The 25473-nt window shown below is 38.4% G+C and overlaps 1 protein-coding gene across 2 annotated transcripts in view; it reads right to left on the bottom strand.

Annotated features, from left to right (window-relative positions):
• TTC28 (tetratricopeptide repeat domain 28) overlaps positions 1-25473 on the bottom strand; it is a 623216-nt gene that overhangs the window by 417089 nt on the left and 180654 nt on the right. The window contains exon 1 of one of the 2 annotated variants that reach the window (XM_075996660.1): positions 581-5107. The exons of the other annotated variant lie outside the window; for it this stretch is intronic. Coding sequence (XP_075852775.1) covers positions 581-607 — 27 coding nt within the window. The 5' untranslated portion in view covers positions 608-5107. Of the gene's footprint in view, positions 1-580; positions 5108-25473 lie in introns of those variants that run through there. 2 annotated transcript variants of the gene reach the window in all.

Here is a 25473-nt window from a genome sequence, read left to right on the forward strand (position 1 = left end):
GCCGCGGCCCGGGCCCAGGCGCTCGCTCGGGCGGGAGGCCCCGCAGCCCGCCGCCCAGGAACCAGCTGCTGGGCGGTTGTGCTGGGGCTGCTCGCCCCCCAGCGGGGCCCTGGGGAAGCAGCTGCCAGCGGCTCCGAGCCTATTAACCCCTTGGGGAAGTAGGTGTCACAGCACCCACCTGCGCGGGGGCCCTTGGAATGTGTCGCGGGTGCAGCCCCCTAATAGCCCCCAGGAGACGGGCAACACTGAGTCCTCAGACCCTGGCAGCTCTTGGCTTGGCTCCCACAAAGCTAATCATTTAGCTGTCTCCACAGGACTTCTAAAGCAAACGGGTGTTTCTCAGCTGTCACCCTGAGGGTCCAGGCATAGCAAGAGGAAAAAACTTAGAAGGCAGTGGACGCAGACCGGACTTGGTAACTCGTCCCTGCGGGACCACAGCAAGTCCCTAAGGGACCAGGGCTGCTTGGACCGGCTGGTCCAGCGAACTACAGAAGGGGTGGAGGGACCTGAGGGCAACCACCCCCTGTCACCCTTCCCTAGGTCTGGCATTGGGGCCCAGTCCCCACTCCGGGACACTTACCTTCTTCCGGGGCTGCCATTTCATCATATTTGTACAGCCGATACGTGGAACATCAAGATGTTGGCTGGGGGCTGGGGGCAGATGCAGGGCAGCGGCGACTGCAAGTCATGCTGCCTCCCTCCCACCTCCTAATTCTTTCCCATATTCACTGAGATGGGGAAAACCCCAGGAGAGTCCAGTCTTTTCGCCTTCAGTTCAATGAAAAGTATCCCCAAACCACGAACACACTTCCAGCGGGCTAGGAAGTCCCAGCAGCCACCGGCGTACTCCCGCCAGAGCTGCCAGAGCGGGGCATTTTCCCGGCCGGCGCCTGCAAGAGGAGCCTGCGGCAGGGGGTCTCCAAGCTGGCAGCAGAGACCCTCACTCAGAGAAGAGACTGAGAACGCGAGCTGCTACAGAATCCCAGTCCGGCTCCTGCCATCCAAACCCCTTTTGGCGAATTCTCCTCTTCTCAAAAAAGATTAGACAAGCAATCAAACCCTCACGCGCAGCCTGGAGCAATTCCCAAAATTCTGGGTGTATTTCTCGTTTGTAAAATTTAGCAAAGAAAATTCCAAAGATCTGTAATCAGAGCTTCTTGACGCTGTTTTCTCTTCCTTCTTGGATAACTTGGGGAAAGGATCTGCCCTTCCCGAAATGCCTACCTTCCCTGAACACTGTAAATAGGAAAACTTGGTTTGTGTGTTTAGATTTTTTTTTTTAATTCCCAAGAACCTTAGTGGGGGAAAGGCTGGAAGGATATCCTGCAAGAACCCAACTCCACAGCTCAGTCTGCACTAATGACTTCCTTCCCTTCAGTGCGAACACAGCCTGCCCAGCTCCAGCCACACAGAGCAAACGGTTTCTGGGTCTTAGTGCCACGACATCTGCTCCAACACACAAAGTAAAGCATGCAGTTTCAGAGGCACCCAAAAGCTCCTAAAGAATCAGAGCCCAAGGAGACCTACACAGGCAGGAAACCATTTCAAAAGGTATACTTAGATTTGTGAGTTATATCAAGAGAAAAGAAGGAAAAGGAAAGGACTCTAAGCCAAAGACTTTAATTCTGATTTGCAGAAAAAAGATTTGAGGTAACTGACAGAATAAAAAATTTTAATCAAGAACTTTGCCCCCAAAATAACTTTAATAGATTCTATTTTTTTTCCTCTAAATTTAGCACTAATTTTATTACTAGAAAAATATTGGTATGGGGATTGAGTTTACTACTTCTGTGAAATTATTCCATCCTATTTAAGGAGATCCACCTACAAATATAAAATACTATGTAATTCTGCTATTCATCATCCAACATGTCTATCAATTCCTATTCCACCATAAAGCTGTTTTGATATCTGGGAATATACTAGGGTAGTATAAACTACCAGAATACCACCAGAAGTACATAATAATAGTAACTGATGTACTATGAGGTTAATGTTCCAAAAATATTTAATTTATTACTCTCCGAGTTCTGTATGCATTACCAGGATTGGCTAATGTATGAGATTATATGCAAATTGATCAATAACTGCATCAGATTATAATTATGTCATTAAAACACCCAAAACAATTAGTTAACTCAGGGATTACTTTTGAGATTTTTTTCCAAGCCTGAGAGTCTAAAATTCAATAGGGAAAGCATTATCTTTATAAGAATAATGTTAACAACTGTAGCTGAATGATTATTGAGACACCAGTCTATGCTAGAACCCATACCTACATTCATTATCTCATAGACCTGCAAAGAAGGTCTTTAGTGTTCCATTTTCCAGATGAGGACACTAAGATTCATTTGTTCAACTACGACTGCACATATACAACATGGTGGCGCTGAAATTCAGACCCATAATGACCTTTTCAGAGCCTATGCCTTTTTTATGACATGCGTCATAGTTACATGCCAACCTTATCCCTCATCTCAATAAACTTATTAAGTACCAGTGGCTAAAGCACCTTCTATTTGCCAGTCCCTATTTAAGTATTAGAAATATGAGTAAGAAGCTATACCTCCCTCCTGAGAAAATGACATAACTGCAGGCAGCAGTCACAAATAACTGCAATACTCTGTGTGTATTCTAACATATCTAAATCATTCTGGACAAGTAGCTTATTAATAGATATGCTACTAGCATAGAAAGTTCAATAAATTCCAAACCAAATTCATCAATCTACCCCAAAATCAGCTTCTCTTCCCAATTTTCCTTTGTATGTATGTCTATAACAGCATTATTCTTACAGGATCACAAACTAAAACTTTAATATCATTCCTTATGTGTAATCTATCACCAAGTCCCCTTACTTCTGGAGCTGTTTTTTAAAACTATGTACATGATTAAAATGCTTATTATGACCTTTTGACAGATAACAAACTGAAGCTCAGAGGAGTTAAGTGATCAATGCCACACAGTAAGTCAATGGCAATGGAAGGGCTAGAACCCAAGGCTCCTTCTGCTTATAAACCACTGCCTCAGTGATGGGCTAGGAATCTACAACTGCTTTAGGAGACAAGAGAGAAGTTTCTACTTTCCTCTCTGCCTCTGACTTGCTATATAACAAAAATTTGCAGAAGAGCAAGGCAGGTAACATGAATAAGCGAGACAGAGTCAGGTAAAAAAATAAAAGGGAACTATGAGGTTTATAAACTAGAGATATATGAATCAAGTAAAAGAGGTGAGTGCTAAGCAACTCAACTGACGTCAAATGATGTCCATTGCTGGAGTATCAGTCCAACAGTGTCACATCCTCTAAATTTTCATAAGAAGCTAAAAATTTCCTGATTTTTAGCTGTTTGCTCAAATATTTTAAAGTTTCCTAACAGGCCAAACAAAACATGCCTGTAGGGCTAAATTCCATCCGCAGGTCCTAATTTGTGACTGCTTGACTTAAACCACTCAGGACTTCATTTTCCCATATGTAAATTAAGGGTCCCAATAATTTCTAATCCGTGGTATGGTTTTCAGAAGGCATCTGTGAATTCATATGCATACTATGCATGGTTTATGGACTGAGGAGCATGTTCAGATGTTGTTGGACTTAATAGAATACAAAATGATTTAAACGAGGATGGTGGAGATCTGTGATCAGTATTATATTAGGAAAGGAGAAAATACATGTATGTTTCTGTAGAAAGATAGAATCGATCTAAAACTTCAAAGTAATGCAAGTCTTTAAAACTGGTTTCCAACTTTTTAGGTATATTTCCTTTGGGTCACTTATTTGTAATTTCTATGGCACTTCTTCCCATGCTGTTTGGTGAGTAAGTTTTAGCTTTCATTAACAGGTACCACTCGATAGAGAATCATTACCTAAAAGTCTTTAAATACTCACTGTTTTAAATCACCTTATTTTTTTCTTCTTTGTGTCCTTCATTTTTTTTATCTTGCTTAAGCCAAATTGTATCAGTATTTATCCCTGAAATATTTACAGAATTACTATTGTACCAATATACTTTCTCCATTAGGAATTATTTATACAGAGCTACTAAGCTAGCACAGTTCAAAATGTTAAAGTTTAATATTATTGTTTTAAAAATCCAACATCAAACAGTAAGAACACATTTTCCCAGATCTGCAGGCATTTTTACATTTCCTTCATTTTTTAAATAGCACTTTGCAAATCACTGCCCTAAAATCAGATACTGTAAAACAGTCTATTAAAATAGTATTTTCCTCAATAACTATTTGTCTATTTAAATCTGAACAAAAGCAAGAAAGAGGAAAATGGAGAAAACACACCTTTTTTCACTGTTGTGAATTTCAAGATTTCCTAAGGAGTGATATGTCTGACATTGATCACAGGGTAAATGCCTGAAAAAGCTAGTCTCATACTTATTTTCATTTATTGTATTTTAGAAGGAGACTATTTAACTCAATGTGAAACATTGTTTGGAAAATACATTAATTTTCCTAAAGACCTCTAAATTATCTTAAGTATCTGAAGAAATGTTAGGAAAATAAAAGGACAAAGGTAGAAGTATATTTAACACAAAAAAATATTGCTTTACTAGTGATATTTCGCACAATTGGGTACTTTGAGAATATGAAGGCCTTGCTTTGCAAAAAAAAAAAAAAAAAAAAAAAAAAAACCACCTAAAATAACTAGTTACAGTAAGAATTCTGCCACACAGCCCGGTAGATGCAAGAGCACCAAGCTCCCATTCCACCTGCATGAAGTTACTGCAGATTGCTCCACAATATCCAAAGAGGATCACCTCTAATCTTACCCACCTTACCTCTTTCCACCATCAGGTAGCTCCAGAGAGGCTGAAATTCCACTTTTTAACTTCGACACTCATTTACAAAGTACTCATTATGTACAAGGGACTAAACTAGGCACTGTGAGAGGAGACAAAAATAAATCAGATGATTTTGCCCTTGAGGAGATAGCAATCTGATGGAGATTAAAGAAGACCGTACACAATAAATAAATAACAATAACAATAGCTCAAGTTAACTCATCCTGCTATTTGTCTGACTCTAGGAGCCCAAGCTAAGTGCTGAAGAACATAATAACTAATACATATTCTCTCATTAAGACTAAAGAAGCCCTAAAGAGGCCGGGCGCGGTGGCTCACGCCTGTAATCCTAGCACTTTGGGAGGCCGAGGCGGGCGGATTGCTCAAGGTCAGGAGTTCGAAACCAGCCTGAGCGAGACCCCGTCTCTACCAAAAATAGAAATAAATTAATTGACCAACTAAAAAATATATATACAAAAAATTAGCCGGGCATGGTGGCGCATGCCTGTAGTCCCAGCTACTCGGGAGGCTGAGGCAGTAGGATCGCTGAGCCCCGGAGATTGAGGTTGCTGTGAGCCAGGCTGACGCCACGGCACTCACTCTAGCCTGGGCAACAAAGTGAGACTCTGTCTCAAAAAAAAAAAAAAGAAGCCCTAAAGAGTAATTCTGACTGTGGTAACTAAGAAAAGTTTCATAGGAGAAGTTGCACAGTATTCTTTCAACAAGCAGGGTTTGCAGGTGTCCTCAAACTATAATCCGGCAGTCCGGGTGTTTTTGCTGCTGCTGCTTGTCCTGCTTAGCAGCCCGCTTGTCCCAGGCCCACAGTGTGCACTCTCCAATGGTCTGAGGGATAGTGAACTGGCCCCCTATTTAAAAAGTTTGAGGACCCCTGGTTTAAAGGGTTGGGGATGGAAGGTTCCATATTGAAGGAATACAGCATGAGCCAAAATGTGGAGGTATGAAAATGTGGGCCACATTAGCAAGTGAGCTGATACTGCAGTCCCCAAACTCCTCTTAGGGACCTGCTGCAAAGCACCACCTCCCATCTCCCTGGCGCTCCCCTCAACAGAAAAATTTTCTTTCATGAAACTTAGGAAGCAAGGGCCACACAGCAGAAGGTGAGCAGCCAACAAGACAGCTGAGCTTCGTCTGTATTTACAGCCACTCCCCATCATTGGCATCACCGGCTGAGCTCTGCCTACTCCCCTCCACCCTCAATATCCATGGAAAAATTAATTGTCTTCCATGAAACTGGTTCCTGCTGCCAAAAAGGTTGGGGCTTGATGATAATAGATCTAAAACCTATATGCAAGGCAAGCTGTAGTAGAGTTAAATTTGGAAGGCTGTGAATACCATTCTCTTAACCATAATGACAATACCTATCTTTTATTAAGTATGTGTTGAGCACTGAAATATTTTAAACATTTTTTCATTGAAATAACATCTTCATAACATTTTCTTGAGGAGGAATTATTATTATGACCATTTTATAGGAGAGGACTCTAAGGATAAAGGGTTAAGTAAATTGCAAACTTATCATGGCTAGAAAGTGGTAGAAAGGAAACTCAGGTCAGTCAGACTTCAAAGCCTCTTTACTCTTGACTTAGAGTTCTATGATGAGCCAGCACACGATTTTAATTATGGTATTGGCAATTCTATTTCACTTTTATGCTGATAATTCTGCAAGTACTATGGAGGACAGAAAGAAAAGGAGGACAATAAAGACAGGAAGGCCAAATAAGTTTCTGTTGCAAGATTAATAAGGGATAAGGAGGTCTTGAATTAGGGTAGCAGAAACAGAAAAAGGTTGAATTAGGGTAGCAGAAACAGAAAAAGGACCTTCCTGAGAGACATTTCACAAATAAAAAAGGTCCTAAGAACTTATTTCATGAAAAGGACAGAGAGGGGAGAAATTTAAAAGTGATCCCTCAATTTTTCACCATCTTTTAGGAAAAGAGACACTCTACTAACTGAAGTATGGATCACAGAAAAAACAGATATTGAATTCAGTTTGAGACTTGTAGGGTCTGAGGTACTGACAGGAGAGACACAGAGATGTGGAGTAGGCAGGCGGAGGTTTGGTCAAGTAGAGTTAAGGGTATCTATTGATATAGATATTGATTGACTGATAGAAGATAGATGTAGCTATAAAGAGATGGGGGGTCATGCACATGATAATATATATAAAGCTTTCAGTTAAAAAACTTCTTCTACAAGAAGTCCCCAAAGGCAATCACATCAGCAACAAAAATAAATAAATGGGACATGATCAAACTAAAAAGCTCCTGCACAGCCAAAGAAACAGTCATGAAAGTAAACAGACAACCTACAGAATGAGAGAAAATTTTTGCATCCTACGCATCTGATAAGGGGCTGATAACTATAATATACTTAGAACTCACGAAAATGAGCAAGAAAAAATCAAATAACCCTATTAAAAAGTGGGCAAAGGACATGAACAGAAACTTTTCTAAAGAAGACAGAAGAATGGCCAACAAACATATGAAAAAATGCTCAACATCTCTAATCATCAGGGAAATCAAAACCACAATGAGATATCACTTAACTCCAGTGAGAATGGCCTTTATCAAAAAGTCTCCAAACAATAAATGCTGGCGTGGTTGCGGAGAGAGAGGAACACTCCTACACTGCTGGTGGGACTGCAAACTAGTTCAACCTCTGTGGAAAGCAATATGGAGATACCTTAAAGCGATACAAGTGAATCTACCATTTGATCCAGCAATTCCATTGCTGGACATCTACCCAAAAGATCCAATGACACTCTACAAAAAAGACACCTGCACTCGAATGTTTATAGCAGCACAATTCATAATTGCAAGGCTGTGGAAACAGCCCAAGGGCCCATCAATCCAAGAATGGATTAATAAAATGTGGTATATGTATACCATGGACTACTATTCAGCTCTAAGAAACAATGGTGATATAGCACATCTTATATTTTCCTGGTTAGAGCTGGAACCCATACTACTAAGTGAAGTATCCCAAGAATGGAAAAACAAGCACCATATATACTCACCAGCAAACTGGTATTAACTGAGCAGCACCTAAGTGGACACATAGGTACTACAGTAATAGGGTATTGGGCAGGGGGAAGGGGGGTGGGTATATACATACATAATGAGTGAGATGTGCACCATCTGGGGGATGGTCATGCTGGAAACTCAGACTTGTGGGGGGAGGGGGGAAAGGGCATTTATTGAAACCTTAAAATCTGTACCCCCATAATATGCCAAAATTAAAAAAAAATTCTTCTAGGGATGGAGTTTGAAATGAGAAGATTAAAAATAGAGACAGAGTGGCTCACGCCTGTAATCCTAGCTCTCTGGGAGGCCGAGGCGGGCGGATTGCTCGAGGTCAGGAGTTCGAAACCAGCCTGAGCAAGAGCGAGACCCCGTCTCTACTATAAATAGAAAGAAATTAATTGGCCAACTAATATATACAAAAAATTAGCCGGGCATGGTGGCACATGCCTGTAGTCCCAGCTACTTAGGAGGCTGAGGCAGGAGGATCCCTTGAGCCCAGGAGTTTGAGGTTGCTGTGAGCTAGGCTGACGCCACGGCACTCACTCTAGCCTGGGCAACAAAGCGAGACTCTGTCTCAAAAAAAAAAAAAAATAGAGACAGTGAGAACAAGAGAGAGAACAGAATTGAGTCTTGAGCAATGTTATTCTTCTAAACACAACCCACTTCACTGCCCAGATGGGATGGGAGACCTACCCAGCGTCCTGAGGCAGCAATTTTTATGTGGCCAGTATTGTCAGGTTCAAACCCCAGATCCACCATTCACTACCTGTATGTTCTCGTGTTACTTCTTTTTTCTGTATCTCAATTTTTAACTCTGTAAATAAAGATAATAATAATGCCTACCTAAACATGGTTGTTGGGAAGATTAAGCTATATATGTAATTATCCACACACATGTATACATATAATATATTCTATGCATAGAATAATCCTATATGTTTAGGATTGTTATTATAGTTGGATCAAACTATATAGGATTGTTATTATAGTTGTTATTTTATGATGCTAATCCTGATTTTTTCTCTTTCTTCACCACGGATTTTGTACTGATCATATTTTAAGGGTCACAAAGTACCAGAATTAATGCTCACGTGTTTCAGTGGTATAATCATTTTTCTAATAGGACTTCTGATTCTGTCCATGACATAGCAACTGGGACCAGGCTTATTCTGCTACACAACTAAAAAATGGGATGAAATAAAGGAAAAATACTGCTTTCAAAGTGTTAAAAACAACAGGAAGCATTGTACTAGTAACCTTTAGAGAAGCAAAACAAATGAGATGAGCCCAATGATCACCCTCCCTTTCTGCCTGGAGGTACTTTCCAGACCATAGGGCAGGAAAGTGATCCCAAGCAGAGCACAATGGTCTTGTTGGGTTGAGGAGGCAGAGGTCAGAGTTTGAGGAGAACAAAGTAGCTCAAACATTAAGAGTAAAGCACTGGAAGGGGCTATACCAACAAGGACTTCAAAAATCAGCACAGGAGTTCCCTTGAGTTTTGGCTGAATCTTGACCAATATAGGATGAAACTCCACATGGCCAGGCAAAAGGAAGCTATAAGCTGAACAACTGCTAAAGTTCATCAGAGCTGCAAGACTTTCAAATTCCAACCAGCCAGGGTGGAGGGAAGGGACATCATTGAACACCTGGGACATTCAATGGAGACCTCAGAAAGGTCGTGTCATTGCAGAAAGGGTAAACTAGCCCAGAATAAAGTGTACTCTGAGTCTGCCCTAACAAAGCTTAAAAACAAACCTTGAAAGAAGCAAACTTAATCTGCAATAACTTAACTATCTCCCAGAGCAAAGGTCAATTTCTTTGAAGGAACACAACAAAATCTACCACTCAATGTAAAAGGCCCTCATTCAAGCATTTTCCAATGATGCTTATAAAAGGACATGGGTGCTAGCCTGTAAATACATAAGTTCTCACTTAACATCATGTATAGGTTCTTGGAAATAGCAATTTACAAGCAAAACGACATACAACAGGTCCTCAAATAATATCTTTCATCCAACATTGTTCTTTATAAAATTGATGAGAAAAAATGATTTCATTATATATTGTGTTGCTTAAAGTCACAGTTTCCAAGAACTTATCAACGGTGTTAAAGTGAGGACTTCACTATACATTAATTGAACTCTTTGCCAAGCAGCTAACCCTTCTATCATAAGAATGTTATGCCTGTGTTATAAATTATCTTATATAAAGCAGGTTAATGTACTATAATATCTTGGGCTACAATCTTTTTACTTTTCTCTACCAGGTAGCTAGAGACCATGTGTAATTTTGCTATTAGAAAATTTATCAAAAAGGGTAAATTTTTAGTTTATGTTATCTTTAATAAAAACTTATCTGGGGCCGGGCGCGGTGGCTCATGCCTGTAATCCTAGCTCTCTGGGAGGCCAAGGCAGGTGGATTGCTTGAGGTCAGGAGTTTGAAACCAGCCTGAGCAAGAGCGAGACCCTGTCTCTACTACAAAGAGAAAAAAATTAATTGGCCAACTAACATATATATAGAAAAAATTAGCCGGGCATGGTGATGCATGCCTGTAGTCCCAGCTACTTGGGAGGCTGAGGCAGCAGGACTGCTTGAGCCCAGGAGTTTGAGGTTGCTGTGAGCTAGGCTGACGCCACGGCACTCACTCTAGCCTGGGCAACAAAGCGAGACTTTGTCTCAAAAAAAAAACCAAAAAACTTATCTGGAATAGATGTAATGACCAGACCTTTGGGCCAGAATCTATAGCTGTGGATTTAGTAATCTTCTTTTAAAAACCCTGAGTATGTAGTGGTAGTGGTTATGTGTACTTTTTTTTTAATATGTAGATTTTACCTAAGAAAGATGCTTGAACTAGGGGCTTACATGTGTTGCATTTTTGCAATAAAATGTGTTTACATATGTGTTTTAACCAAAAGAGGCTATATTTCTCTGGCTATGGAGAAAGAGACATAAGGAAAGTGAGTCTCTTCTCAATCCTGGGACTGGAAAGAGGTAGTAGGAAAAGAGAGTCAGTATGGTAAAATATTCTTGAGGTCCATTTGGAGGCCTCTAATGACTTATTGCTCAACATTAAAATTATGAATTTATAAGCAGTCAAATGGATGACATTCACAGAACTGAAACATGGTTGTGACATGAGAGAATAACCATAGTCTTCTGGAGGGGGGGGCTGTGTTTATGTTGTTGTTGAACTGCCTTTCATCTAAACTCCTATGCTATGTTTTGGGGGACTTCCCCATTATCTAAGTCTTGATGGAATGTGGGGAATATCTCTCATGATAGCAATCAGAAAGTTCAGATAATTATTTCCCTCACCATCTGAGCTAAGATGAAGACACAATACCTAGTCCCAGTTCTTTGCCAGAACATTGAATTAAAGCAAGTAACACAAAGAATAGCAGCAGAGAGAATTTATTCTGGCAGTAGCCACAACAACATCCAGTTTCTAGCGTTATCAGTGCCAGTGGATCTCATAAGGGTATCCTACATCCAGCTCCAGCAGTGGTGGTTCAAGCTCTGACATCCAGGGTACAACAGCTGCTGTGCATCATCATGGATGAGGTCCAGATAACCTGTTCTCCCTTGGCTTCTGCCCATTTTCTAAACCTGATTCATCAGACTTCTTAATGATTCTATGAGCCACCCAACATCTTTTCAATAAAGTCTCCTTTTGACTAAAACAGTCACGTTGCTTTCCATTACTTGCAACTCAGAACTCTGACTTATGCACAGGGACATTTGATTTTGTTTATATTAGAACACAAATTTTTCTTGTGTGAACATATCCATAGGTCTTCTGCCCTCTTTTCTGTCCATAATTACCCCCTCAGAGATCTCAGCCAGTCCTAAGCCTCTAATACCATCCCTTAATTCATGACTCCCATATTTATGTCTCAAATACTCTACAAAGCTCCAGACTCATATAAATAATTGCCTACTCAATGTCTTCGCTAAGATGTCTGACACACATCTCTGACACACATTCTTTGGCTTACATAGCCAAAGAATCTGATCCTTCTTCAGTTTTATTTTATTTCAATTAATGGCATCTCTATTCACACAGCAGCTCAGGTCAAAACCTTTACAGTCACCTTTGATTTTTCTCCTTTCCTGGCCCTCAACATCCAATCCACTAACAAGTCCTCAGGTCTCTCTCTACAAAACCTAATCCAAATCCTGCCACTTTTTTCATTACTTCTATCCTTTCCTCTTTAGCCACAGATGCCATCATTATCATCTGGGCTACTACTATAGTTTCCACGCTGTCTCCTGTGATGCAATCTCTCCGTCTAGCCAGAATGCTGTCTCCATAATGAAAATCACATTGTGCATTTCCCCTGTTTAAAGACCCACTTAAGGCTTTCCTTTGCATGAAGAATAAAATCCAAACCCTTTACCATGGCCTATAAGGTCCCACATGATCTAGCACCTACTTTTCACACACATTTCTTATCATACTTTCCCTTAACTGTGCTGCAGCCATACCTGCCTTCTTGTGCCTTCTTCATGACCTTGGTAATTGCGGTAATGTCTACATGGAATACTCTTCCTCCAGAATGCGTGTTTCCTTCTCCACAAGGTTTCTTTTTAAATAGCAAGTCCTCAGAAAGGCCTTCCATGACCAAAGTTACCCTCACCAAAATACTATATATTCTATTACTTTACTTTGTCTTCTTCAAACCACTTATTATAGTTTGAAATTCCATTATTAACTTTAACCTCTGTGACACCCAACAGCTTGTAAGCTTTAAGAAACGCTGTCTATATTGTTCACAGCTCCAAGTCCAGTCCTTAGAAAGGCTCCCAGCATATTAGGTACTCATTAAATATCTGTTGAATAAATGAATATCACGTCAGTTCTATGATAAGATTAAATACACAGAATTTCTTTTTTTTTTTTTTTTTTGAGACAGAGTCTCGCTTTGTTGCCCAGGCTAGAGTGAGTGCCGTGGCGTCAGCCTAGCTCACAGCAACCTCAAACTCCTGGGCTCGAGTGATCCTTCTGCCTCAGCCTCCCGGGTAGCTGGGACTACAGGCATGCGCCACCATGCCCGGCTAATTTTTTTTTTATATATATATCAGTTGGCCAATTAATTTCTTTCTATTTATAGTAGAGACGGGGTCTCGCTCTTGCTCAGGCTGGTTTTGAACTCCTGACCTTGAGCAATCCGCCCGCCTCGGCCTCCCAAGAGCTAGGATTACAGGCGTGAGCCACCGCGCCCGGCCCAGAATTTCTTTTTGCAATAAAATTTTCATCATGACATTTGTTAACCTTATCAAGGGATACCTGTAAATATATTCATTCCTGAAAGATATTCTCCTAAGAGATACAAAAAGAGGCCATTCCTCTTAAGTCAGTATTATACCCAGGCAGAAGACGTTGAATTGAAAGAAATATAAACTTCTGAAAAATAAGCAATAATTATTCTGAAAATAATTATTGTCCAATAATGTCTTTTACTGTAAGAACTCTAGTACTATCACTTTCTATCTTCATTTATATTAGGGAAAATCTTTATTACTCAAAGATAGGTAGATATAATGATCTTTAGATAGTTTAATAAATAAATTTAAAACATTTCAAAATTCTTAGATGAAGTACAAATCACTTGTCAGAAGCACAATCTTAATTGTCAAAACATAAAAATGAAAAAAGAGAAGACACAGAAATAACAGGCTCAGAGCTGCCAAACTGACAGGCTGTCTTAAGTAAGATAGTCAAAACATTCATATGCTAATTTTTAAAGTACTGTCTATCTGGCCACCCATATAAAACCATAAGAGGGCTTTTTTTCTTCCTATTTCAAAAGCATGTGAATGGGTCAGAGAGTGAACACTGATTACCAAATTAAGCAATAGCAATTAAGATCATAAAGAATTTTCCATTTAAGTTCTGAGTGCACACATAAGACAAACACTGACTGACTTTCATGGGAGATAATTCAGAAGATCCAACTCCCACAAAAATATTCTTCTCGCTGCCTATACCATCTCCCACAACTACTGGCAGTGTTCTGGGTATGGAACACAGTGCAAAAGATAACTTTCCATGTTAGCAGTTGGGGTTAGGCATATACTTTAAACAGCACAAGTCTAACTTCTAAAACAGCACCAAAATAGGGTTAAAGATTTAACTGAAATGTACAAAGATTATTTTTAATTATTTGCCTTCATTTAATATCTTACAGAGTTTTCCTATTCACATTTCTCCTAAGTAGTCCTCCCTCATGCAACACTAATAATTCTAAACAAAAGAGCACTTCCTTGCCATGCTCCCTCCATTGGGTTGATGAATATGCCATCATATCTATACTCTCCTATCTCACCCAATTCCTAAGATGTGGAATCCAGTTTAGCAATAAAACTGAAGTTTTGTTCAAATATGCTTTGGTAAGAATGCTGGTATTTCTAGTCTTGGATTCAGATATTCTGCTGTTAAAAAAGAATGTGGTCATATATTATATGATTCCATTTATATGAAATGTCCAGAATAGGAAAATCCCTAGAGACAGAAAGATTAGTGGTTGCCAGGGGTTAGCATGTGGGGGGATGAAGAGTGACTCCTAACAGGTAAGGGGGTTCTTTTGGGGGAGATCAAGATGTTTTGGAATTAGATAAGTGATAGTTGCATAACTTTGTGAATATATAAAAAAAAATCAGTGAATTGTACACTTTAAAACATTAACTGCTATGCTAGAAAAAATAATTTTTCCCTGAAGCCACAGTGTTATATTACAAAAATAGAATAAAAATTTAACAAAAATGATCCTAAGTTAATGAAAAATTTGTCATTTTTTATTATTTTCTGTGAATGAGTTATATGCAACTCATGTGGCACTAGAATCCATTTTTACACTGCACATCAATTGAGTTGTACATGACTCATGACATACTTATTGAATTTATTTCAGAGAATGGAGTCTTCATATGCTTCATGAGGCCCTGGGCTCAAAACTAGCATGAGTTAAATACAACTCATGTGGCAGTTAATGTGTTAAAAGGGTGAATTTTATGGTGTTTAGAATTAGATGGCATGGCATTAGATCTCAATAAAGCTGTTATAAAAAAGGAATGTGGTCAGCTTTCCTCAATTTGCAAGGGAAAAAAGGTTAATATAATTCTCCCTACTTAAAACTTTTTCTTTCAGAAATTTTTAAAATCTTAAACCTATCACTTGTCTTCTACACTAGACAATAAAAATAAACAACTAGCAAACTAATGTTAGCATGAAAAGTTGAAGAAACAAGATCAACGTTCTTAGTTGAATGGCTTATTTTATTCATGAATATGTGTTGATGATATGAATTTATTGTTAAGTATGGATCACAGAATAATTTTCTATAATTATCATTGTCTATAACTCATTTGTAAGACAAAATATGTCAGTATTTCATAGCACTCTACTAATAACACCATGGCTCTATATGGTATCTTGTTTAGATATATTTGAGCCAATGAAACAGCATAAAGCTAATTAGGCCAAATAAAGATGAAACTAATCTTTTTTTCTTGAAACAGTTTTGCTCTGTTGCCTGGACTACAGTGCCATGCATCAACCCAGCTCACAGCAACCTCAAACTCCTGGGCTCAAGCAATCCTCTTGCCTCAGCCTCCCTAATAGCCAGGACTTTAAGTGCACACCACCACAGCCAGCTAATTTTTTCTATTTTTAGTAGAGACTGGGTTTTGCTCTTGCTCAGGCTGGTCTCAAACTCCTGAACTCTGATCCTCCCACTTAAGCCTCCCAGAGTGCTAGGATTATAGGTGTGAGCCACCACACCCAGCCTTATGTTTGGCCTCTTAAAGAGTATCTGGCATATGCCCATGCTTATTCCTCATCATGGCCCCCTTGCTTATTGTCATCATTTCATTTTCTATGGTATCTTCTAATTGCCTAAAACTGTTAAAAGCAGGATCTCTATCATTTCATTTCTATAGGCCTAGTACCTGCAATGATGCCTAGTACATAGCAATGCTAAATACTTGTTGAATGAAAGCCCACTGACTTTTCCAAAGATAAATAGCTAATAAGTGGCAGAAATACCATTATACTTCTCAATCTAGCTCTCTCTTTCCATTAGACCATATGGTCTTGCTGAGTCTATCTTAAACCCGATCAGCAAAAAACTCTACCATCTATATCAAATATCAAATCCAGCTTTTTTCTTGGTTTTTGAGGTCCTCCATAATCTCGGCCTATCCTTTATTGCCAATCTTATCCTTCTTGACTTCAAAATAAAGCCATCCTAGTCCCTAAATAGGGGTCTTTTTTCTGTCCTTCCCACCAGTTACGTTTATCTACATCCAGGTCATAGGGATGAGACTGCAAACTACTTCAACCTTGATGGAAAGTAGTATGGAGATGCCTCAAAGAACCAAAAACAGACCTACAATTTGATCCAGCAATCCCACTACTGGGTATTTACCTGAAGGAAAAAAAGATATTTTATTAAAAAAAGACACTTGTGCTGGAATTTTTCTGTTTGTTTTGTTTGTTTGTTTGTTTGTTTGTTTTTGAGGCAGAGTCTTGCTCTGTTGCCCAGGCAACAGAGCAAGATTAGATTGCCATGGTGTCAGCATAGCTCACAGCAACCTCAAACTCCTGGGCTCAAGTGATCACTTAACAGGATCACTTAATAGCTTAATCTGTTGCTCTATTCTGGAATTCCCTGTCTTTTCAAGCCCTGCCACCCTAATTACAGCCATCATTCACCACACAACTTGTCTCAGAATCTTCTCTTCTTTAAATCCATGCTGTAATTATGTTAATAATTGTATAGTTTGGTATTAGTTCTTCTCTGTTTCATATTTGTTAGTATTTCCTCTCCTATTACCTTTTGCAGGTAGGAATTATATTTTAACAATAATATAATAGCTGTGATTTATTGAGTGACTGTGATAGATTGTTTTATTTGTTCAAAATATTCACTGCTCCTCTCTCCCTGGCCCATCTGAACAGAATCTTTTTCTTTGAGGTAAGTATACTTCCTGTTCCAGCGATGTCAGGTTTGGCCATATGACTAGATTTGGCCAACAGAATGTAGGTATAACTGTCATGTGCCGCATATGACAGAATTTTAAGAGCCATCATGTGGTTCCATCATGCCTCTTTTCCCTGTGCCATGACGCTGGCACGTCTCAGGTAGAGGTGAGCCCAGTCTGGGTCCTAAAGGAAAGAAATCATGAAGCAGGCCTGCAACTGACCTGTAGCCAATGGGAACAAGCAATGTGAGTGAGGACTTTACCTTTGTAAGTCACTGAGATTTGGGGATTATTATCCCAGAGTAATATAGCATAAGCTAATACCCCCAAATAACTCTCCTGCTGCTGCTGCTTTCCCCACCACTATCTTTCCCAATCTATATAATAATAACAATTGCTCAACATCTCTAATCATCAAGGAAATGCAAATCAAAACCACAAGTGAGATATCACCTAACTCCAGTGGGAATGGTTTTTATCAAAAAGTCCCAAAATAACAGATGCTGGCATGGATGCAGAGAGATAGGAACACTCATACACTGCTGGTGGGACTGCAAACTAGTTCAACTTCTATGGAAAGTAGTATGGAGATGCCTCAAAGAACTAAAAATAGACCCACAATTTGATCCAGCAATCCCGCTACTGGGTATTTACACAAAGGAAAAAAATACATTTTATAAAAAAAAAAAAAAAAAAAAAGACACTAGGATTACAGATGAGCCACCATGCCAGGCCTGTACTGGAATGTTTATAGCAGCACAATTCACAATCACAAAGATGTGGGAACAACCCAAGTGCCCATCAATACATGAGATTAATAAAATATAGTATATGTATACATGGAGTATCACTTAGTCATAAAAAAAAGGTGAACTAATACCTTTTGTAACAACCTGGATAGAACTGGAAACCATCCTCCTAAATGATGTATCACAAAAATGGAAAAGCAAACACCACATGTACTCACTTTTAAATTAGAACTAAATGATTAACACTCATGTATACATATAGTACTAAAATTCTACAAAAATCAAGCAGGTGGGAGAGGGGTGAATTCACATCTAACAGATACAGTGCATACTATCTGGGTGATGGACACACTTATCACTTTGACTCAAACTGTACAAAAGTAACTCATGTAACCAAATGTTTGTACCCCCATAATATTCTGAAATTAAAAAAAAATTATACTACAATTTACACAAAGGATATTGGGGGAAAAAATTTTAAAGCATCAAAAAAAAAAACAGAAAACAACAACATAAGAAATTTCAAGAAGTTATCAGGGAAGTTCTATGGCTTTCCTTACCCCACATCAAAGTGGGACTAGGGGTTTCCAAGAAAATCAATCATAAAGATTGAGAATACCTGTAGTAAGAGAAGACTGGCATCTCATTCCCCATTTGGATAATCGGTTAGATCTGGCAAAAAGGAGGACAATAGTAGAATAACTTAAATGCCAATAATTTGGGACAGCAAAGATGTATGAATTTCCCAATTTTCGATACCACAGAAGATGGCTTAGGATATCTTCCTAGTAACCACCCAAGAGTTGAAGGCTAGGAGATTCTACACAAGGAGGCGTCAGGCCATACCACTAGAGGGGGATGCTGAAAGAGGCTGAAAGAAACAGAACTGGAACTTACTCTCTCACATCAAGAAACTGCAGTGGAGAAGTTCCCAAAGGGTCCTCCAAGAAATTAATATACATGTTCTCATAAGAGAACTATCATTTAGATACCTGCCAAACTTCACCCAAAAAACTCACAACAATACTGTTGTGAGTGAACTACAACAGTAACAATAAGTTCAGAGACATTTAACCCTTTCCATCTTCTTTGAAGAGCTAGAGACTGAGAAGAGAGGGGGAAGAGAAGTTTAAAAAAGCAATGCCCCCTCCTAATGAAGCCTGGGCCACTAGATCTGGACAAAAGGGAAAGGAAGAACTTTAAGTTGGATATAATATTGGAATTTTAAATTAGACCAGAGTGAATATTTTAATACCCAAAATCACAAAGAAAGTTATAGAATCTGAAACCTGCCCAGAAAGAGCAACTTGGCAAAGCACCGTTGAAGGAATTAGTTGTAGGAAAATAAAGCCATATCATATTTGTACCCCCATGAGAATGGTGAGGAATCATATGCTTATTTAAAATATTGGCACCTTTGTTTTCCTGATTATACATTTATCTTTTATAATCTCTTTTTACTTTTCAATTTTGTTTAGGACATATTTTTCCAATCTATGAAAAAGACTAAATTAAATGGTGATAAGATTCTGTCTTCATTTACTCACTTCAGAAGGAAAAAATCCGAAGACTTGAACTTCTTTAAACAGAATCTAAAATGAAATATCTTCTTTTTCTCTCAGTATCAGGACTTGTATTTTATCTCTACTTTTTCTATCTTTAAGTTTTTCCCTCTGTTATTATTTCATTTTTATATAGAAAAAATGATACTTACCCAGTGATAGCCCTCCTAGGATCTTCACATCTATCTAACTAAACTACAGTGTTCTTCACTGCTTTAATGTCCTTTTCCAGAACAGAAGGAAGCAATACCACTTGGAAGCCATTTATTTTAAGCCAGATTTCAATTCACAAAAGAACTTGAAATGAGCTGATATTGTAGTCTTTTATAGACTTCACACCAGATGCTTTCCATTTTATAGACTCCCCCAAAACTTCACTTTCTTACTACATTTCTGTACCTCTGTGTGTCCAATGATCACGTATAACAAGTAGAACTATACAACATCATAGATTTATATTTTCTGGTTACTGACTTAGGTTTACAAACTCTGATTTCCCTCATTTGGGAGGAAATTATTTTCTTCAGCTGTCTTCCTAAAATACAATTATCATGATAAACTCTGCATGTAGGAAAATTGCAGGAGTACAAATAGGTTAGACCTACATATGAAGAAGAGAACCAGAAGCTACATTTTTAATTTAAAAAAAAATCTAAATTCCAGAAACTTTCAACTCCTCAACTTTATAACAGGCACAAAAATATGTCTTATCCTGATTATATTAGGGTTAGATTTAGCTGTATGTCTTAGATAATTCAAAGTGATAGTGGCTTAACTAAGAGAAAAGTTTAATTTTCTCTGGTATTAACAAAGTCCAGACATCAGAAATACAAGGTTGACATATCATCTCAGCTATCATCAGAGACCTAGTTTCCTACCTTGCCCCCTACCCCCTTGACACATAGCTTCTGACTACAGCACAAGATTGTTGCTTAAGTACCAGCCATCATATCCACATTCCAGCCAGGAAGAGAAAGGAAATAGGAAAGAGAAAGGAAGAAAAGCACATTCCTCCCTATAAAGATATGTCCTAGAAATTGTACTTGACACTTCTGCTTACATCCCACTGTCCAGAATTTAGTTTTATGACTATACCCTAGCTACAAGGTTGGGTAATGTAGCTGATGTTCTGGGAGGCCAAAGGTCAGTTAATAATTGCACAGTTTATTGCTAAGGAAGAAAGGGAAGTGGATATTAGGGAAGAGCTAGCAATTTCTGCCACAGTGATAATCACATTTCATTGTTTCTGAGCACCAGGACTTAACTTGTTACCTCAGGCAAGCAAATTTACATTTTGTCACAAAAAGTCTCCCAACTCTTGGCATGAAGAGTATCAACTAGAAAAATTCTAGAAAATATAGGATTATCCAGAGAATGGCAAGAGATTCTCAACATAAAGACAGCAGTAAATTTACTAAAGATTTTAGGTGGCATTTGAGCAATAAAAGAAAACAATGCTGATTTGCTATTTCCTCTTTCCCCTTGAGATTTTCCCTCTGCATTACAGTCACAGACATCAAAAAATTTCACTACATAGCATTAATTCTGGATAAGATGTGGTATACCAAACAAATGTAATAAATCTAAAGAAATCATACAGAGTACCAAGAATATGAAATGTGTTCTGGCACTAAGACTAGCAAAGAGCAGCACAGTGCATGATTAATCCTGCATGGCCGCATTTACATCTCTAATTTGCTCATATAAATGCATTAAGCCGGATGGTTTTAGAGACTAGCACTCACATATACTTGTGGATCAGCACCCACACCTTCTATACTTTATAGGTGCCCAGGCTTGGGCAGTATCTACCCTTCACCCTTTACCCTTCCCTACTTTCCTAACATAAACTCCCTTATTCTTATTTTTCCCCACTTCCCATAATCAGCATTCTCATATCTAATACATATACATACCTATCCCAACATCTTCTGTGACCTTGCTAAGTAATATATTAGGAGGATGTGAAAAGGCAACTATTACTTTAACTTAGAACACATTAGGAAGATAATTTTGAAAATGGGCATTTTATTTTATTTGTGAAAAGTGAGCACCACCTATCCAAAAATGAGAATCATATACTATGCAGGAAACAGATGGAATAGGGAAAATCCTGTTCCATCTATTGAAGAATAATCCACACTAATGACTGGAATTCATGAAAATGCAATAAAATTATAAACCAAGGCTTTTAATTTGTTAAATTTTAAAACTGATTTCAATTATTACAATAATGGTGTATTTATTGATCTGATGCCATCTAGCTCCAACCAGACACATCATGTGAGGCTATTCAGTGAGGCAGCTGTGGTAGTAATTTGTTTCTACACTTAACAATATACTGTTGAATATGGTCATTTTCTTCTATATCAAGTGCCATCAATTAATGGATCCACAATTAGTCTTCTCTATAGAATTGTCATATTAGGAATTATACATGACAAGTAAATATAAAATTAAGACATGCCTCAAACATTAACAAACTTAGAATTTTTGTTATATCACAAAAGTAAAACAAATCTAAAAGATCCCAGAAGAGATTTAATTCAGAGAAATAAGGTACAAAGTAAGAATACTATGAAAATATGATCATGTGTTTAAAAGGAAAAAATCTCAAAGAATGTGAGCATGATTTGGGGGCAAATGCCACAATCCTCTCTGAGAAGAACCTAAACAGATCCCCACAGCAAGTCTGCAGCTGGTGTACCAACGGTGGGCGCAGTTATGGGAGGGTATCTTCAGTTTCACAATGCAACTTGGAGAGGCCCAAGTCCGCAATTCCAAGACCCACAGAATCTATTTATTTGAGTGATGGTAATAGCTATTTAAATAAGTAATCTGAGCAGAAACAAACAGTAAAGATACAAAACAATCTCATTCTCTATGTGTCCTGTACCTCCTCTAAACTCAGATTTCTTTTGCCCTCCACTTCTTTCATACAGATAAGAGTTCCTCTCCTGTAGTGCTACTGTGAGGGTCACAATTATAGTATTGGCTCTCATTTGGTTTCTTTGTTTTGTTTTGCTTTTTGAGACAGAGTCTCACTCTGTTGCCCCAGCTACAATGCAGTGGCATCATCATCGCTCACTGCAACCTCAAACTCCTGGGCTCAAGCGATCCTCCTGCCTCAGCCTCCCCAGCAGCTGAGACTACAGGCGTGCACCAACACACACAGCTAATTTTTCTGTTTTTGGTAGAGACAGGGTCTTGCTCTTGCTCGGGTTGGTCTTGAACTCCATACCTTCAAGCAATCCTCCTGGCTTGTCTTTCCAGAGTGCTAGGATTACAGGTGTGAGTCACTGCAACTGGCCTCTCATTTGGTTTTAAGAACAAAGGGATAATAATCATTAAGTATCTATCATTTCTTGTAAGATTCACCTTGCTTGGTGCAACCAAACACTCCATTTATGATTTGCAAGAATATATATTTATTCTGTCACATTATGGCTAAATTAAGAACCTCAATTAAAGTCCTCTACTCATCCTTTTTTCTCTGAGAATTGCACCTCCTCAACAGGATTGAGAAGTCTGAAGTCAGTCTTTGTTCTGCATAAACTTGCCCCCTCGATGAAGAAACTAGACCAGGATTGGATACCTGACCAAGTAAGGGCTTCAAACTACTTCTTGTGGAAATCTGGAATTGATATTCAACTATCCTATCAGTCTGAACTATTTATTCTCTTGCGAATCTAGGACCTAGAGCTGCCATTGTGGGTTATATATGCTTGGCATCTGTATGCCACAATAGAGAAAGTTAGTCTTCATAAGAAGAAAAAAACATGAAGAACTGTAGAGAGAGGAACAGCAATAAGAGAGTTTGGTAAACTGAATAATGGCCCCCCAAAATATCCAAGTCCTAATCTCTGGAATCTGTTTGCCTTATAAGGCAAAATGTACTTTCCAGATGTGATCAAGTTAAGGATCATAAGATGGGAAGAATATTATGGGTTATCCAGGTAGGCCCTAAATACAATGATAAGTACCCTTATAAGAGGGAGGCAGAGGGATATTTTACTATAGAAGAAGAAGGCAATGTGATAACTGAAGCAAAATGCTATACTTCTTTGAAGATGGAAGAAAGGGACATGAGTCAAGGAGTATGAGAATATAGCTCTAGAAGATGGAAACAGGCTCTCTAGAGCTTCCAGAGTGAACACAGACCTGATGAGACACCTTGATTTGAGCCCAGTGAAATTGATTTTGGACATCTGAGCCTGCACAATTCTAAGAGAATAAGCCATTAAGTGTGTGGTAATTTATTACAGCAGCAACAGGAAACTAATACAGAGACCACATGGACTTCAACAGAAAGACTGAGAAGTGGCTGGCTGGGTTTCTAACTGCTTTCTGTTTTATTCTTTCATATGGCCTAGCTTGTACATCTTGCCATTGGGTTCCATGGGGTACCAGTGTTTCATTACAATACATTTAAAATTTTGCTTAAGCCAACCAGAATCTTAACTAAGATATAAGCAAGCAATCAGAGTATAAGAAGCTATGCGGTGTAACTTGAAAAAAATTATAATTCATGGTCTCTGGAAAAAAAATATATCTGCCCCCAAGGTCAAAAACAGTGTCCAAAATTTCTACATAGAAGTCAACCTTGTAGCCTTAGGTAATGTCTCTAGAATGTCTTGCCTTAAAATGCAACTCTACTTTTACCTGAGAAAGGAATTTCCCAATATAATTGCATCAACTGAACACATCAGCATGGATTTGTCAAGCAAATAATGTCACAAAATTTTATATTTGGCCCTAAAGAAATTGGAAAAAGATAAGGTACATTTGTAAGAAGGAAATTAGGAGAGACTGGAATGTAAAACAGCCATCTGAAAAGGCAAAAGTCAGTAAGGCGACAATGTAAAAGGAGGAACCTCTTAGCAGGTAGAGAACAATACAAGAGAAGTGGGTAAGAGAGAAGGTTAGATTCAAAACATGGAGACAACAGGAACAGATTCCTCCGTTTCAGCCTAAGGCCTACAGATTTAGAAAATCAATGAGAAACCAAAATATGTTTCACAAATCAAACCTATCTTAAAAGCTAAGTACAGAAATTACACTCTCCCAACATGAATCCCAGATCTCAATAAAATGAAAGAAGCAGTCTTCCACTTTCAACAATGAGAAATGAAGAGGTTCACCAATCCTTTCATCTTTCAAAGCTTAGAAAATTGCATGTTTGCAAATTATTAAAGTTGATCAGTCCTTAATTTGCCTTTTTAAGTTTATAACAGTATACAGCACAGCTCTTTTTCCAAAAAATGTTAGCCTTCCAAGTAGTACCTTTATGGAATAGATCATTATGTGCTAGAACTCCTAGTGTCTCAATCTTCAATTCACATCAAAAGACAAAATGTCATTAGAGACTGTTTGATTAGTGATGCAGAAAAGCAAAATCCCAACATAATAAAAACCTAATCCAGGTTGAAATGCTACAACTAAAGTCATCAGGAATAAAGACATACTTACCTAGAAAATTCTCTATGACAAAAGAAAAGGCCTAGGGGGAAAATGCATGCTTAACATAAATTGGGAAGATATTGTATCATTTGGTAAAGAAAAAGCAGAATGTCCAAAACAATAAATGTTTCCAAGTGATAACTATTTATCACCTAGAAACAACAGGGAGCATGGAAGGTCAGAGCAAAGGAGCAATCACCCAAACAGGATTATTCGTGAACTCTAAATGCTTGTCACTAATTACAAATTATCCAATAATACTATGAAATGATCAAATAGGTTAATACAGGATTTGAATTAATCTTCCTAGGTTTAAGATTTTCCTCTAATCCAGTGAACCTTAGAATCAGTGGAGTGTGATTTCTGTATAACATGAGAAAGAATATTGGGAACATTAACATAATATTCTAGTCTCTCACCAGGCCAATCTCACATACACCTCGTCTGTGAGGGTAAAAACGTAATGCTTCTTGTTCTGACCTTTATTAGGATATACCTTTTTTAAAAAAGGTCCATTTGAAGCCAGAGAATATCGCTGAGCCTCTGGAGGGCAATGACTCTGCTCAACGCATCTTTGAATATGCACTACTTAATAAATGATGTATAGTTGATTGAGGAATGACACAAGTTAATATCACAAGCTATTCTTCAAAGATCTGCCTTTCCTGAATAGCTAATTAAAGCCCCAAATACCATACACTAACCAAACTAATAAACACAAAAGAGCATTTATTTATATCTTTCATTCTACTAATTTACATCAAACATCATGTCTACCTTTCACATTCCAATTTTCTGCCCTGTATAATTTTCTTCCTGATGTCCCTATCACTCTTTTTTTTTTTAACTACATTGACATTTCTGCTATTATCATTATAAAGAA

The sequence above is a fragment of the Microcebus murinus genome, chromosome 22 (assembly GCF_040939455.1).
Source record: "Microcebus murinus isolate Inina chromosome 22, M.murinus_Inina_mat1.0, whole genome shotgun sequence".
Lineage (NCBI taxonomy): Eukaryota > Metazoa > Chordata > Mammalia > Primates > Cheirogaleidae > Microcebus > Microcebus murinus.